The 16338-nt window shown below is 46.9% G+C and overlaps 1 protein-coding gene across 1 annotated transcript in view; it reads left to right on the plus strand.

Annotated features, from left to right (window-relative positions):
- The window catches only part of SETBP1 (SET binding protein 1), a 216422-nt gene that overhangs the window by 157529 nt on the left and 42555 nt on the right, over positions 1-16338 (plus strand). Inside the window, exon 3 of the mRNA XM_068252103.1 lies at positions 4689-8121. Within this exon, the coding sequence (XP_068108204.1) occupies positions 4689-8121 (3433 nt within the window). The remainder of the gene's footprint in view (positions 1-4688; positions 8122-16338) is intronic.

Genomic DNA, 16338 nt, shown 5'->3' on the forward strand with positions numbered 1-16338 from the left:
ACAAGCTAAGCCTGAACGATATTAGGAAAAATTGAAATCTGAAATCGCACTTTCGATTTACGATTTCCTTCAAATCAAGCATTGTTCCCCCTCTGTGCCTCTGTCACCCTTCTTTGTGCCCCCTCTGGGTCTCTCTGTGCGCCCCCTCTGGGTCTCTCTGTGCGCCCCCTCTGGGTCTCTCTGTGCGCCCCCTCTGGGTCTCTCTGTGCGCCCCCTCTGGGTCTCTCTCTGCGCCCCCTCTGGGTCTCTCTCTGCGCCCCCTCTGGGTCTCTCTCTGCGCCCCCTCTGGGTCTCTCTCTGCGCCCCCTCTGGGTCTCTCTCTCTGTGCCCCCTCTGGGTCTCTCTCTGCGCCCCCTCTGGGTCTCTCTCTGCGCCCCCTCTGGGTCTCTCTCTGCGCCCCCTCTGGGTCTCTCTCTGCGCCCCCTCTGGGTCTCTCTCTGCGCCCCCTCTGGGTCTCTCTCTGCGCCCCCTCTGGGTCTCTCTCTCTGTGCCCCCTCTGGGTCTCTCTCTGTGCCCCCTCTGGGTCTCTCTCTGCGCCCCCTCTGGGTCTCTCTGTGCGCCCCCTCTGGGTCTCTCTGTGCGCCCCCTCTGGGTCTCTCTGTGCGCCCCCTCTGGGTCTCTCTCTCTGTGCCCCCTCTGGGTCTCTCTCTGTGCCCCCTCTGGGTCTCTCTGTGCCCCCTCTGGGTCTCTGCGCCCCCTCTGGGTCTCTCTCTGCGCCCCTCTGGGTCTCTCTCTGCGCCCCCTCTGGGTCTCTCTCTGCGCCCCCTCTGGGTCTCTCTCTGCGCCCCCTCTGGGTCTCTCTCTGCGCCCCCTCTGGGTCTCTCTCTCTGTGCCCCCTCTGGGTCTCTCTCTGAGCCCCCTCTGGGTCTCTCTCTGCGCCCCCTCTGGGTCTCTCTCTGCGCCCCCTCTGGGTCTCTCTCTGCGCCCCCTCTGGGTCTCTCTCTCTGCGCCCCCTCTGGGTCTCTCTCTCTGCGCCCCCTCTGGGTCTCTCTCTCTGTGCCCCCTCTGGGTCTCTCTCTGTGCCCCCTCTGGGTCTCTCTCTGTGCGCCCCCTCTGGGTCTCTCTCTGTGCCCCCTCTGGGTCTCTGCGCCCCTCTGGGTCTCTCTCTGCGCCCCTCTGGGTCTCTCTCTGCGCCCCCTCTGGGTCTCTCTCTGCGCCCCCTCTGGGTCTCTCTCTGCGCCCCCTCTGGGTCTCTCTCTGCGCCCCCTCTGGGTCTCTCTCTGCGCCCCCTCTGGGTCTCTCTCTGCGCCCCCTCTGGGTCTCTCTCTGCGCCCCCTCTGGGTCTCTCTCTGCGCCCCCTCTGGGTCTCTCTCTGCGCCCCCTCTGGGTCTCTCTCTGCGCCCCCCCTTGGGTCTCTCTCTGAGCCCCCCCCCCCCTGGGTCTCTCTGCGCCCCCCCCGGGTCTCTCTCTGCGCCCCCTCTGAGTCTCTCTCTGCCCCCCCCCCCGGGTCTCTCTCTGCCCCCCCCCCCCCCCGAGTCTCTCTCTGCGCCCCCCCCTGGGTCTCTCTCTGCGCCCCCCCCCCCCCGAGTCTCTCTCTGCGCCCCCTCTGGGTCTCTCTCTGCCCCCCCTCCCCTGGGTCTCTCTCTGCCCCCCCCCCCGGGTCTCTCTCTGCGCCCCCCCCCCCCCGGGTCTCTCTCTGCGCCCCCTCTGGGTCTCTCTCTGCCCCCCCCCCCCCCCCCCCCTGGGTCTCTCTCTTGCCCTCCTTTTTTTTTTTTTTTTTTTTTCCCTCTCTGTGCTTGCTCGGTTTCTCTCTCTGTGCCTCCAAGCTGCAACAGTGGTGGACATACCTTTCCAGCATGCGTCCAGCAATGCCCGTCTATCCACTTCGCCTCCTGCAGGCTTTAATGCACGGCATACTTCCTGTATGTCATGTGACATACAGGAACCAGGAAGTATGCTGTGCACGAGAGATGATGGAAAGCGTTGGACTAGTGCGGAAGGTATGTCCAACACTGCCGATGCTGCGGGCCGCAAGCTTGAGGTCTTGGGGGGAGTTCGAATCCGCTTCTTCAAACTTCCCCCATGCGGAAATGACGTCATGGAAATCACCGGTTTTATTATTCTGAAATCGTGATCTTGGAGATTGCGATTTCGGTTTATATGTGATTTATCGTTCAGGGCTAACGCATGCACTCTCCCCTGTCATTACTGAGGCAATTGTAACATGCATGCTCAGCACTGCGCCCACGGCATGTATATTATAACTGCCTTTTACTTAATTAGATTGTCAAGCTCTAGTTGTTGCTTGCTGCTTTTCTCTGCAGATTCCTCCTACTTCACCTCTGCTACTCTTCTCTGCAAACCCCTCCTACTTCTCTGCTACTCCTCTCTGCAAGTCTTTACAATTACTCCTCCTACTTTACCTCTGCTACTCTTCTCTGCAAATTCTCCTCGCAAACCCCTCCTACTTCGCTGCTACTCCTCTCTGCAAGTCTTTACAATTACTCCTCCTACTTTACCTCTGCTACTCTTCTCTGCAAATTCTCCTCGCAAACTCCTCCTCCTTCTTCTCTGCTTCTCCTCTCTGTATAGGTTAATAACTCCTCCTACTTCTCCTCAGCTACACTTCTCTGCAAATTTCCTTATAGACTCCTCCTCCTTCTCTCTGCAAATCTCCTCACAGACCCCTCCAACTACTCATCTCTGCAAATATCTTTAGTGACTTTGCTACTCTTCTCTGCAAATCTCTTCAGACTCCTCCTACTTCTCCTCTGTGCAGAGCTCTACAATGACTCCTCCCACTTCTCCCCTCTGCAGATCTCAACAATGACTCCTCCCACTTCTCCCCTCTGCAGATCTCTACAATAACTCCTCCTACTTCTCCTCTGCTACTCTTCTCCACAAATCTCCTCTTGGCTTCCAATGTTAGATTTCTCCTGTTTGGAAGCAGAAAGTGATTAGAAAATCATTTAGTACTTACATGTAAGTGGGCTTAAATGTTTTAAAGTGTGGCTCTGACCTATAATGGTAAACCGTTGCATTACTGACTTAGCAACTGCCACATTTAACACCCATGTGAAATCTGTTTATAGTGGAAACAAGCCCTAGCATCACACATTACAGCTAATAAAAAAATCGGACCTGAACTCAGAACTTCCTCTCTGATGTAAAAGATGAGCAACAGCATAATAACCTTTAAAGGAAAACATTTTTTACAGATGATCTTAATCTGAAGTGTGTCTACTTCCTGATTTCATGGAAGCAGACATAGGGTTAACATCCTGTGTTTACAAATTAGCTGCTCTACTGAGGCAACCAACTGACACAGCTGAGAGATCAAATTACACTTGTGATTAGTCACAGATGGGGGGAATTAGGCAGGCTAAGCTCTCTAAATACATACAGGGTGCATTTCTCGGTTTTTCCTTCTGTCCTGTGCAAAAGTTCAGGTCCACTTTAATCACGGAGCTTGTTTGTACATAGTGGTTACATAGTTAATTATTTTGGTTGAAAAGACATACGTCCATCGAGTTCAACCAGAGAACAAAGTACAACACCAGCCTGCTCCCTCACATATCCCTGTTGATCCAGAGAAAGGCGAAAAAACCCTTACAAGGCATGGTCCAATTAGACCCTAAAGGGAAAAATTCCTTCCCGACTCCAGATGGCAATCAGATAAAATCCCTGGATCAAAATCACTGGGAATTACCTAGTAATTGTAGCCATGGATGTCTTTCTTTGCAAGGAAAGCATCTAAGCCCCCTTTAAATGCAGGTATAGAGTTTGCCATAACTTCCTGTGGCAATGCATACCACATCTTAATCACTCTTACTGTAAAGAACCCTTTCCTAAATAAATGGCTAAAACGTTTTTCCTCCATGCGCAGATCATGTCCTCTAGTCCTCTGAGAAGGCCTAGGGACAAAAAGCTCATTCACCAAGCTTTTATATTGCCCTCTGATGTATTTGTACATGTTAATTAGATCCCCTCTAAGGCGTCTTTTCTCTAGACTAAATAAACACAGTTTATCTAACCTTTCTTGGTAAGCGAGACCTTCCATCCCACGTATCAATTTTGTTGCTCGTCTCTGCACCTGCTCTAAAACTGCAATATCTTTTTTGTAATGTGGTGCCCAGAACTGAATTCCATATTCCAGATGTGGCCTTACTAGAGAGTTAAACAGGGGCAAAATTATGCTAGCATCTCGAGTTTTTATTTCCCTTTTAATGCATCCCAAAATTTTGTTAGCTTTAGCTGCAGCGGCTTGGCATTGAGTACGATTATTTAACTTGTTGTCGATGAGTACTCCTAAGTCCTTCTCCAAGTTTGATGTCCCCAACTGTATCCCATTTATTTTGTATGGTGGTAGACCATTGGTACGACCAAAATGCATGACTTTACATTTTTCAACATTGAATTTCATCTGCCATGTATTTGCCCATATAGCCATCCTATCCAGATCCTGTTGCAATATGACACTATCTTCCTGAGAGTTGATGATCCTGCCCAATTGGTTGTGGTTGACATGTGGGGCTTATAAAATGGGGCAACAATCAGTAGTGCAGTTAACTTGCATTATTGGCGAGGACTTCATTGTAAGCACATCTCAAGTACACCAAAACAACAAAAAAATTGCCTTGATTTCCTCTTCCAACAGCTGTTTTTTTCTGTTTTTATTTAAATGTTTGCACTTCATCAGCCAGCATCTTCTATATACTGAGTGTTTTGTCTTCTCTCTCTCTTTCCAGGTGCATGAAAGGTTTCAGAAGCATTCTGGACAGCAATACGACTCTGGAACGCATCCTGACATCACCAGTGACACCTTAAAACCAAAGCACCAGCAGAAAAGTAACCAGCATCACCTTGACTGGTTACCTAGCTCAGATCCTGGAGCCTCGGCACAGAGCAGCTTCCCCAATGCTGAAACGGGCAAGGAAGCACCTAATGTCACCAAGAGTCCCAAACCGGAAATGGCTTCTCCGTTTCTCAAGTCTCAGTCAAAGAGATCCAACGGGGGTAGTCCTTGGAGCCAGATTTCGAATGCTAAGGATGGTTCAACTTCTCCTGCCGTTTTAACACCGAACAACAACAGCGTTTCAGCAGCATCTAATAATTCTGAATCAAGCAGCGGTCCCTTAACCATAGAGGACCAAAAAGGTGGTGTACCGGAGTCAAAGGAGCTGCCTTCAATCAACGCAAAGAGGAAATATGGCAGGAAAGAGATTCCTCAACCTGTGCAGGTGGCAGAACATGAGAGAGGGAAAAATAACTCAAAGTCAGCGGACCATAAAAGTCACGAATCTGTGGATGGCAAGAAAGAAACCGTGAATTCGGCAGCTACGCAACAGCAGCAACAGAGCGTTGCTTCTGTGAACAGTGGTGAAAGTGAATCAAGCCATGTTAGGCTTAGCCTTCCTAATAAATCCACACCAGTGGAACCACCCGGCAATAGGAGGAGGAAGAAGCAGCCTTTGAAATCAGTCCCGGAGAAGAAAGTCCCAGATGAGGACCAGCTTCCCAGGAGATCGACGGTCAGTGAAGCAAGTAGCCAAACCGTTTCCCAGCAGCCAGCACCTAAGAGGGACAACAGAGTGATGAAACAGGGTAAACTTATGAGTAGCGAGTTGCCCTCGAAGCTGCCAGAGATGAATGTTAGCATAGGAAAATCGTACATGACCGGTGTGACCCGTATGCAGAAGTCTACTGTACCCCCTGTCTCAAAAGCCATTAATGAGAACTCCAGATCAAAAGTGTCTGATTTTCAGCATCCTAAGCTCGCTGCCAAGAAAAGATGGGGTTGCGGGAAGACCAAAATCAACGCTGCCCATGAAAATACCGTTTCGCATTCTGATAAAATTGTGGTGGATCCTCCCTCCGCCTACCCAATCACTCCTTCCAGCCCACTTTACACGAATACAGATAGCCTTACAGTGATTACACCAGTGAAGAAAAAAAGGGGTAGACCAAAGAAACAGCCTTTGCTTACGGTCGAGACAATCCACGAAGGAACGTCGACGAGTCCAGTAAGCCCCATTAATAGAGAGTTCCCTGGAATCAAGAAGAGAAAGGGGAGGCACAGTCTCTCTGAGCCGGTCCAAATCCTGCCTGCTACGGAGAAGACCATCAGCGAGTTAGACTTTCAGAAGAAGGTCGGAAAGCTCGGAATGTTAGATAAGAAAACCATACGGACCATCAACAGGATGAAAACGCTGAAAAGGAAAAATATTCTAAACCAAATTCTGTCTTGCTCCAACAGCATTGCCTTGAAATCTAAATCTCAGATGCAGTCAAACGCAATAGCAGCCGTAACCACAACTCTCGACGCTAGATTAGGCAAGCAGATAAATGTTAGCAAGAGGGGAACCATCTACATAGGTAAGAAAAGGGGGCGGAAGCCCAGATCTGAACAGGTTCCCCAGCAGAGTGAACCGAGAACAGCCATGAAGCCAACCAGGCCTGTTTCTAGCCAGCCCGAAAACCCAGCAGTGCCTTCCAACTTGCAGTCATTTGTGGCATCTTCACCAGCAGCTATTCACAGTTTTACAACCCAGCTAGTAGGTTCTAATGGCAACCTTAGTCCTGCCAGCACTGATACGATATTTTCAGATTTAAAAACTATGCCAAATCTTCAACCAATCAGTGCTCTTCCGACAAAAACCCCGAAGGGAATACACGGCAGTTCGTGGAAGTTGTCTCCACCAAGGTTAATGGCCCACTCTCCTTCCCACCTCTGTGAGATTGGCTCCTTAAAGGAGGTCACGCTGTCACCTGTAAGCGAGTCACACAGTGAAGAGACCATCCCAAGTGACAGCGGCATTGGTACAGATAACAACAGCACTTCTGACCAAGCCGAGAAAGGCTCAGAATCCCGTAGAAGGTACTCCTTTGATTTTTGTAGCCTGGACAACCCGGAAGTTAACCCGTCAGAAACCAGCACAAAGAGCAAGCACGGCCACAGGCAGAAGCATCTCATTGTAGACAGTTTTCTTGTCCATGATGGCGTAAAAAAGCCAAAGCACAAGAGAAAGAGGAAGGGTCTGCCAAATAGGGACAATCTCCAGTTTCTTGCAGACCTGGAAGACCTAGTAAACAAGTTCCAAGTCTTTAGAATTTCCCACCGAAACTATACCTTCTACCACGAGAATCCTTATCCCAGTATCTTCAGGATTAATTTTGATCACTATTACCCTGTGCCATATATTCAGTATGACCCCTTGCTCTATCTTCGCCGGACCTCTGAAATGAAATCAAAGAAAAAGCGTGGTAGACCTGCCAAAACCAATGACACCATGACAAAGGTGCCTTTTTTGCAAGGGTTTGGATACCCTATTCCCAGTGGAAGTTACTATGCACCATATGGAATGCCTTACACGTCAATGCCTATGATGAACCTTGGTTATTACGGTCAGTATCCAGCTCCTCTGTATGTGTCCCATACACTAGGGGCAACATCTCCGTTTATGAGGCCCTCTGTTCCTCCTCCACAGTTTCATACGTCTTCTCACATGAAGATGTCTACAGTCGCCAAGCATAAGATGAAGCATGGAGTACACCTCCAGTCCTCCGTTGGTATGGGCTTGGGCGACATGGCTCCTTCAAAAACTGGAACAGTTGGACTTTCAAGTAGTCGTCTCCACAAAAGGAAACACAAGCATAAGCACAAGCATAAGGATGACTGCATCCTTGGGGGACATAGTGATTTTGGTGGTCTCTTTTCGGGCAAGTCCACTAGCTTTTCAGGTCACACCACAAATGACAAGCTCAGTCCTTCTGCTAAGGATCTTTCTTCCATCAGCGAGAAAAGCAAACACAAAGAGCGACAGAAGCACCAGCATTCTGAGACCGGGCAAAGGGGTCCAAAGTCTAGCTTTGAGGTGGACACACTATCGTCATTGTCCCTTTCAGATCCCCAGCACTGGACTCAGTCCAAAGACAAAAATGACTTGAGCAGTGAATCTGCCGACAGCTGTTTAAAAAGGTATTCTGGAAATGACTGTAGTGGCCGAGTGGACTCTTCCGACCTCTTTGGGGAAATAAGTTCATCTAACGATAAAAGAGAGAGTGATCTCAGTGGGAATAAAAGGAGGACCTTTGAAGGCTTTGGATCCTACCGAGAAAAGGACCTTCAGTCATTTAGACTGAACAGAAGGGACAGGAATGTCTTTGAGTCTTCTGGATCAGGTAAGATTTGTTTTATATTGCCTGTGTTCGAAAATGTGTTGTGTTATAACTGTGAAAGTTTGACAGTTTTTCTTTAGCTGTTTCTCAATATTAGTTATGCTTATGGTCTGTTAAAATGGATCCACTTTTAATCTTCAAAGGCGTTCAGCAGTCTTTAGACTTTCTTTAGTTACACAAAATATAATGTAATCACAACTCGCGCTAATTCTGTATTCTATAGAATAAATTTTAGTAAAATATAATGTATAAAATTCCAAAAATCCACACTACACACTCATACACACCACAACCACTCAATATTGTTATAGGGCCTTTTAACCTGCCTGGCGTTCTATTAAGATTGCCAGGGAGGCTGCGGGAGGGTTTTTTTTTAATAAAAAAAAACTATTTCATGCAGCCAACTGAAAGTTGGCTGCATGAAAGCCCACTAGAGGGTGCTCAGGAGGCGTTCTTCTGATCGCCTCCTGCGGCCAGAAGTAACATGGAAGGCCGCAATGAGCGGCCTTCCGTGTTTCGCTTACCTCGTCGCCATGGCGACGAGCGGAGTGACGTCATTGACGTCAGCCAACGTCCTGACATCAGCCGCCTCCGATCCAGCCCTTAGCGCTGGCCGGAACTTTTTGTTCCGGCTACACTGGGCTCAGGCGGCTGGGGGGACCCTCTTTCGCCGCTGCATGCGGCGGATCGCCGCACTGCAGCGGCGATCAGGCAGCACACGCGGCTGGCAAAGTGCCGGCTGCGTGTGCTGCTTTTTATTTGAGCCAAATCGGCCCAGCAGGGCCTGAGCGGCAGGCTCCGGTGGTACTGGACGAGCTGAGCTCGTCCAGACCGCCCAGCAGGTTAAATCAGCAATGCTCTAATTGCCAACTAACTATAATAAGTTCGATAGGAATCACTTATCGATGCACAGAAGGGATCCAATTTGTGCTTAAACTTGTGAATAGATAGTTCTTATGTTTATAGATAACACATTTATTATGCAGAAGCGCTCATATCTGTGCACGAAGGGGATCCAATTTAAAACTGCTGCTGCACGCTGTAGGCCATGTTTTGAGACAATATTAAAAAATAACTTTTAATTCATAATAGTATAAAATGATCTTTAGGTATATAACTTTTTGTTTTTTTTTTCTTTTATTTTATTTACAAGTACCTGGTTGGGCAGCAAAAATTGCGTATCCCCCCATGGAGACCCTATATACAGCTAGGTCACCTGGGATTTCTGCCCCTTACCAGATAAAGATGCTGATAAGATTCTACATAAATAAAAGAAACCCTCCACCTAAACCAACATGTTTCGGCTCATAAAGCTAGAGCCGTCGTCAGGGCATGAGTAAATAAAGTGCTAGGGTGCAAAGTGCATTATAGAAGAATCACATAGCCAGTCTATATGGGGGGGATACGCAATTTTTGCTGCCCAACCAGGTACTTGTAAATAAAATAAAAGGAAAAATAAACAAAAAGTTATATACCTAAAGATCATTTTATACTATTATGAATTAAAAGTTATTTTTTAATATTGTCTCAAAACAGGGTCATAATTGTGTTTATAGTAAAAATCAGACATGTGTAGTGCACGCTGTAGGTCAGCCAGATCCTTGCCCTTACCAAAACCCTTCTGAAGAGGACCGACGTTAATCGGTCGAAACGCATTAAGGTTAATTTGATTTACTATTACGATCAGTTAAGGGCAAGGATCTGGCTGACCTACAGCGCGCAGCAGCCGTTCTGAATAACAAAGATCCAATACCCTGCAGTGGTGACGTCACCCAACTAGCGCACACCAGTACCAGCTGGACGGAAGTAGTACAGCGAGGGGACTCTGTGGACAACCAAATCAGCCCCGCCTGAACACCGCAGACAGTGGAAGGCTGCGCGGAGATCGTAGAGGATAAGCACTCGCATCAGAGCGGTTTTCAGAAAACAATCCGTGGTGAGTGCAGCTGGCTATGAGAGACTGACCTATAAGAATTAAACATACAAGGAATTGTTGTACTGGATACTAAGTGATTACTAACAGAGCTCCTATATAAGAGACCTGAACCCTGTCACTTTGAGACAACATAAGTAGGATCTGTTTGTAATTTTCCTCAATGAAAACGGGACAGTTTAAATTGGATCCCCTTCGTGCACAGATATGAGCGCTTCTGCATAATAAATGTGTTATCTATAAACATAAGAACTATCTATTCACAAGTTTAAGCACAAATTGGATCCCTTCTGTGCATTGATAAGTGATTCCTATCAAACTTATTATAGTTAGTTGGCAATTAGAGCGCTGCTGATTTAAAGGGCCCTATAACAATATTGAGTGGTTTTGGTGTGTATGAGTGTGGATTGTGGATTTTTGGAATTTTATACATTATATTTTAATAAAATGTATTCTATAGAATACAGAATTAGCGCGAGTTGTGATTACATTATATTTTGTGGTATTACATTGAGAGAGGGTTGAAGGTATCCCTCTGCAACACGCAGCTTGTGTAGGGTTACTGACCAGCGCCACATAAATTGTATTTCTTTAGTTACAGTTGGAAGAAAGTGGCTTTATCTTGACCTATGGAAAGGATTAAGAAATACTGTTTCCCAATAGGGTAAATTTCAGTAAACAGCAGCTTCATATTTTTGTATTACCATCTTCTTGCTGCTCACAACGGACTTTGATAGGTTCTTTTGCAAGGAGGCACTTGTGAGGTCATTATGCTTAAAGCGGAACCGAGATGGAAAACTATAACAAGTAACTTGTCTATATATCTTATCTAATGTTTAGATAGTTTACACAGCATATCTAGCTGCAAACGGCTTCAAAAGTTTATGATTATTTATTCTTGTGATACGAGGGCAGCCATGTTCTGTTCCTCCCTCCCCCCCACTGCCTCTGAAATCAATGGCTAGTAACCACCTCCTCCTTCGGCCCAGACTGAGCTCCCATAAGCCCTTGCTACAGTGCCAAGGCACAAAAGGAACTGTGGGCGTGGCTTGTTTAGTTTATAGGGAATTAGAGTATTAAAACAAAAACAAAAAAAGTATTTGGCTTGAGGAATTCCCTACAAACTATATGAAATGAACACAATTATGCTATGAGTAAAAGTTTATCGGATCCACTTTAATTATAGGCATGTGCAAAAACTGAAGGAATCAGGCCGATCAGGCCGCAATATTGAACAATGTATGAGCACCCTTATGCTACGTACACACATGCGACAACGATCGTTCGTTAAGAACGACGAACGAACTTTTAATTGATGAAAGAACGACCTAAGTAAAGGTAGTTTTAAAATGTGTGTAACGATCTGATCGTTAGAACGAACGTTACATCACAGAAAGCAACTATTGCGCCTGCGCATAAAAATGAGAAGTTCCATGGAGAAATAGTGAAATGCGCATGTCAAGCCTAGTACGAACGATCGTTTCCAACGAAGTACTACTTTTGCAAACGATCGTCGTTGGTTAAAATCCGCCGAGACAGAACTTTCTTTTGTAGCGATTTGGCTCGTTCGTCGTTTGCCTTAATAGTCGGTGGTTCGTTTTTTGTAACGATCGTCGTTGGTAAAGATCGGGGAACGATCGTTACAAACGACTATAGTCGCATGTGTGTACGCACCTTTAGCCAGAGGAAAAGAAATTGTTCCAGGGGAATGAACAGCTCCCATGCTTAAAGGGAAGGTTCAGGGAGGGTGGAGAAAAAATAAAAGTCAATTTCCACTTACCTGGGGCTTCCTCCAGCCCGTGGCAGGCAGGAGGTGCCCTCGCCGCCGCTCCGCAGGCTCCCGGTGGCCGACCCGACCTGGCCAGGCCGGCTGCCAGGTCGGGCTCTTCTGCGCTCCAAGTCCTGGTACTTCTGCGTCCCACGCCGGCGCTCTGACGTCATCGGACGTCCGCCGGGCTGTACTGCGCATGCGCAGAACTACTGCGCACGCGCAGTACACCCTCCCTGAACCTTTCCTTTTAAACACTTCTGTGTCAGGATAGAACATTAGACTCCCATTCACAGAGGTCACTGAAGGGTCACTCCACCCCAATCACAACCATAAGTATTTCATTTCCTGTTCCTGGTCTCCTCCTCCTCACCTCGGCTTTGCTAATGAGCAGAAAGTTGCAGAAAGATGAAGTTTGGATCTCCAGTGACCGATAGAGCAAAATAGAGAATGAAGCGAAGAGTATTGGATTCACCCGCTGCTAAAAATTAAAAGAAAGTGTATGAGTGCGGATTGACCCTTGAAGTCTTCTATCTACGAGCGTAATACCCGTAGACCTCATATATTATTTAGCGTTCATTAAGATGAACGCGCACTTTAAAAGCGGTTTCCTGGTAAGGGTTTCTTAAAAGAATATTTACATTTTTCTTCCAGGGCATAATTATATTTTCAGTGTAATTAAAACAAGGGGGCATGTTACATTTAAGTCCGTTTTTAATGCTTTCAGGAAAGGGAGGGAAAAAACTCAGTTCAATTAAAATCTTCATTGGGGTTTTTTTTTGATGGCGTGTTGTGCGATAGCTCTTCGCAGAACGTATTACCCAGCTTCTATTGAAAAAAAAATGTTCTCTTAATTAAAAACTACAGTGAAAATGAAACTGTAATTAAATGGACTTCTCGATTCCAAAGTGAGCTGGGGATTTTAAATAGTTTTTTTTTTCCTCTAACCAGAATTCTCAGATTCTCGTTCCTGAAGATAAAAGTTAATTTATTTCAAAGGTATTTCCGAAGGCGGTTTCTTGTGTTTTCGGCTTTGTTCCTGATGTATATTAAGACGGGTTTAAAAAATAGAATTTCTTGAAAATCGCCCATATGGATTGTTTGAAAGCCATTTTCCTAGTCGTTGCTTGAGTTCTGAAGGCCATTTTCTTTGGTTTACTAAGCTACGTAACGCACTGTGTCGCTCCCAGATAAGGTCCTGGTCTGGAATCATATTTTCCGCCACAAGGCTGTTTGCTATGGTGAGGCTGAGATCCAACGGTGTTATTGGATGTAATGGGCTTAATTAGACCTTGCAGTTGTTTTCTGAAAACAGTTGCAGGCGTCCTCTTATATACGATCTTCTCTTGACATTAAATTATACCTTCTGTGACTGCCAAAAAAAGCCGGTCAGGAAACACCTCTGCTTCTCTTAGCATCTGCCTTTCTTTACTGCATATCTGGAAGATGCAAGCATTTGCAGCTTCAAATAAAATTTTTGTTTGAAAGCTGCTGGTGCATTCTAAGCCCCAGTCGGCTGCCCTGTGCAAGGAGCAGTGCAGGGTTGCAAGGAGAAGTTATATTTACCGGTTCTCTTTCTCCACCGGTGTCTCTGAACTTCCGGCCGGTCTTCTGGGTCCCGATCACATGATATGACATCGGGATCCAGGAGACCGTGTCAGCATTACAGCGCCACCTGGTGGTGAAAGAGGGGCGATGGAAGAGATTCTTCCATCACTGGGTGGTACTGTAACGCTGACATGGTGTTCTGGATCCTGATCACATCTTATCATGTTATCGGAACCTAGAAGACAAGTCATGATTACATGCTTGCCGCATCGGTGGAGGAAGAAGAAGCTGATCCAGCCATCTGGACTGGTAACTATGAAAGCTACCTGCTGCCCACTCTGCATACCCTGCCAAGCTAGGGGAGTCGCACTTCCTCAGCGGCAGGAAAAATTCGACTCTGCAGCCAAATAAAGTTGTACATTAAAGTGATTCCGAGCCAAAGCTCAGGACCAAAATCAGAGCCATACCTTAAGAGGGAAGCCGCAGGATCCGTCTGAAGCATGGCCGCGCACTTGCTGTGTGAGCCTGCATGCGCAGTACGTTGGAGCCCGCAGCTCTGTCTTACTGTGCTGCACGCATGGGCTTGGTCGGCTGTGGCGCGGCCACGCTGGAAGAAGAGCTGTTCAGCCCCGATATGATTAGCAGCAATACCTTTTCGCTAATCTTCAGGAGGGGCTGCACTTAGCGACGGGACAGCAAACCACCGAGGGGAGCCTCAATAGGATCCTGAAGCTTCCCTCCCTTTAGGTAAGTATCTGATTCTGTGCTCCGGCTCCAGTACGCTTTACCATTTGTGACGTTACATCTGCAGCTATAGGCAGACTATGCATCTGTACAGCCTTGGCCCAGTGATGTCCCTCGAAGGATCGGATCCCGATCCATGTTGGGAAATATAAATCTAGTGTGTGTACAGGCCCTGTACTCAGAACTTCCTCTCTGCTCTAAAAGAGAAGCAACAACATAATAACCTTAAAGAAAAACATGTAATTGTTACAGCTGATACAAATCCTGCAATAAATCTGCAGTGTGTCTACTTCCTGCTTTCATAGACGCAGACATATTGTTAATATCCTTTGTTTACAAATTAGCTGCTCTGCTGAGGCAGCCAGTTAACACAGCCGAGAGATCAAATTAGAGTTGTGATTAGTCACATATGAGAGGGAATTAGACAGGCTGCACTCTCTAAATACATAAAGGGTGGATTTCTGTTTTCCTTCTGTCCTGTGCAAGAGTTCAGGTCCACTTTAATATAATGGACTGTCACAGGGAGACATAACAGGTGTAAGAGTAATGGAATCGTAAGCATGACCATTTTTTGGTGGGGGTTCTTCTTTCCTCCTTTCTGTGGTCAGTTCATAAGTAATAACTGTAGAGATTTTCACAGTCAAGTCTGCAATATCCCCAAGCGCACGCGGGCTGCGATCGCCACTTCTCCATGCGCTGTATAATCCTACTTCCTGTTCTTTTACCATGACAGCCGTCTCTGAAACCTCAGTCTTCTCATTCTCAGACCGCAAATGTAGATTTAAAGGAAACCTTAAATTGTGTGAGAAATACGGAACCCGCCATCTTCATACTCTAATAAACAATGCCGGTTGCCTGACGTCAGTGCTGATGCTCTGCCGGTTATACCTGTCATTGGCCTAGAATGAGCTGCAGATCAGAGGCTGTGACTCCACTGGCTGCATGCTTGTTGCACAAGTGTGACTTGAACACAACTAAAGCTAAAAGCTCAGCCTGCCACCCAGGTAACTGGCATTGTTTATAAGGGATTGAAGATGGCAGCTTCCATATTCCTCTCACTTCAAGTAGTCTTTAACATGGAGGAATAAATGGTTCCACCCACCTTTGTGTGGGATCTCTCCATTTCCATAGCGTTCATTTTGTCTGAGATTCTGCCCACTGTCTGCTTTGCTGCTCTGTACAAGGCTGGTTAATCCAAAGGTGGAGACTGATTCCCCTTCTAGGTTCTCCAATGTGAAACTGACCTACTGTTTGCTTTTGCTTCTTTTAAAAGCTCCCAACCAACACCCCCCCCCCCCCCCTCCTTCTTGCTTAATACTGGAGGCTCATCTAACTAATTCTACTTAGGGTGCTGCATTTGTTCCTTATGCTTGCAACCTACCTAATGCTGAGGCATATCTGGCTGCCTATTTTGGGTCACATATGCTAGTTATAGTGATGGGGCTACTTGATGCTAAGGCACATCTGGCTACCTATATTGGAAGGGGGGTACTTAATACTGGGGACAGATCTACTACCTATACTGGGGGATCTGCCTGATACTGGGGGGCACATTTGCTAACCTTTTTCCCTGAAATTAAGACACCCCCTGAAACTAAGCCCTAGCAGGAATTTCAAGCATGCTTGAAATATAAGCCCTACCCCAAAAGTGAGCCCTAGCGGCAGTAAAAGGAAAAAGTACGGCAACTTGTGTTATTACTGGAGCCGATGGTCTCACGGGCGGGACCATGGCTGCTTCATTGAGCCAATCATATACTACCTATACTGTGGGCCTACCTAATACTGGGGCATGTCTGGCTACCAATGCAGGAGGAAAGGGGGTGGGGGGTGCAGTGAAGTCAGGGCAACACCAGTTATCTCTGAGTGACTTAGCCAGAGAAATAGGGGACAGGCTCTGAAGTTACTTGAAGTTGAGCATATGGTGGGTGTAGATAATTCTGCCCTGCATGTACATGTAATGCAAATTGTATGCATCCTGTAACGGGGACAATCAAATGCACTTCCTGAGTCATTTGCATCTTGTGGTCTGAGAAGCGATGGACAGGAGAAGCCACTCCGTATAATGATGGAAAATGGTGATGCTGACGTTCCTCGGTCGTTATGTAAAGCGATCACTTTCATACACATTCGCTGATTAAAATTAAAGTGACCTTAAAGCAAACTGAGAATCTGTGTTATCCGATTTGTACAATAAAAAACATACCAATCGAGTCACTGTGATCTCCTG

The sequence above is a fragment of the Hyperolius riggenbachi genome, chromosome 1 (assembly GCF_040937935.1).
Source record: "Hyperolius riggenbachi isolate aHypRig1 chromosome 1, aHypRig1.pri, whole genome shotgun sequence".
Classification (NCBI taxonomy): Eukaryota; Metazoa; Chordata; class Amphibia; order Anura; family Hyperoliidae; genus Hyperolius; species Hyperolius riggenbachi.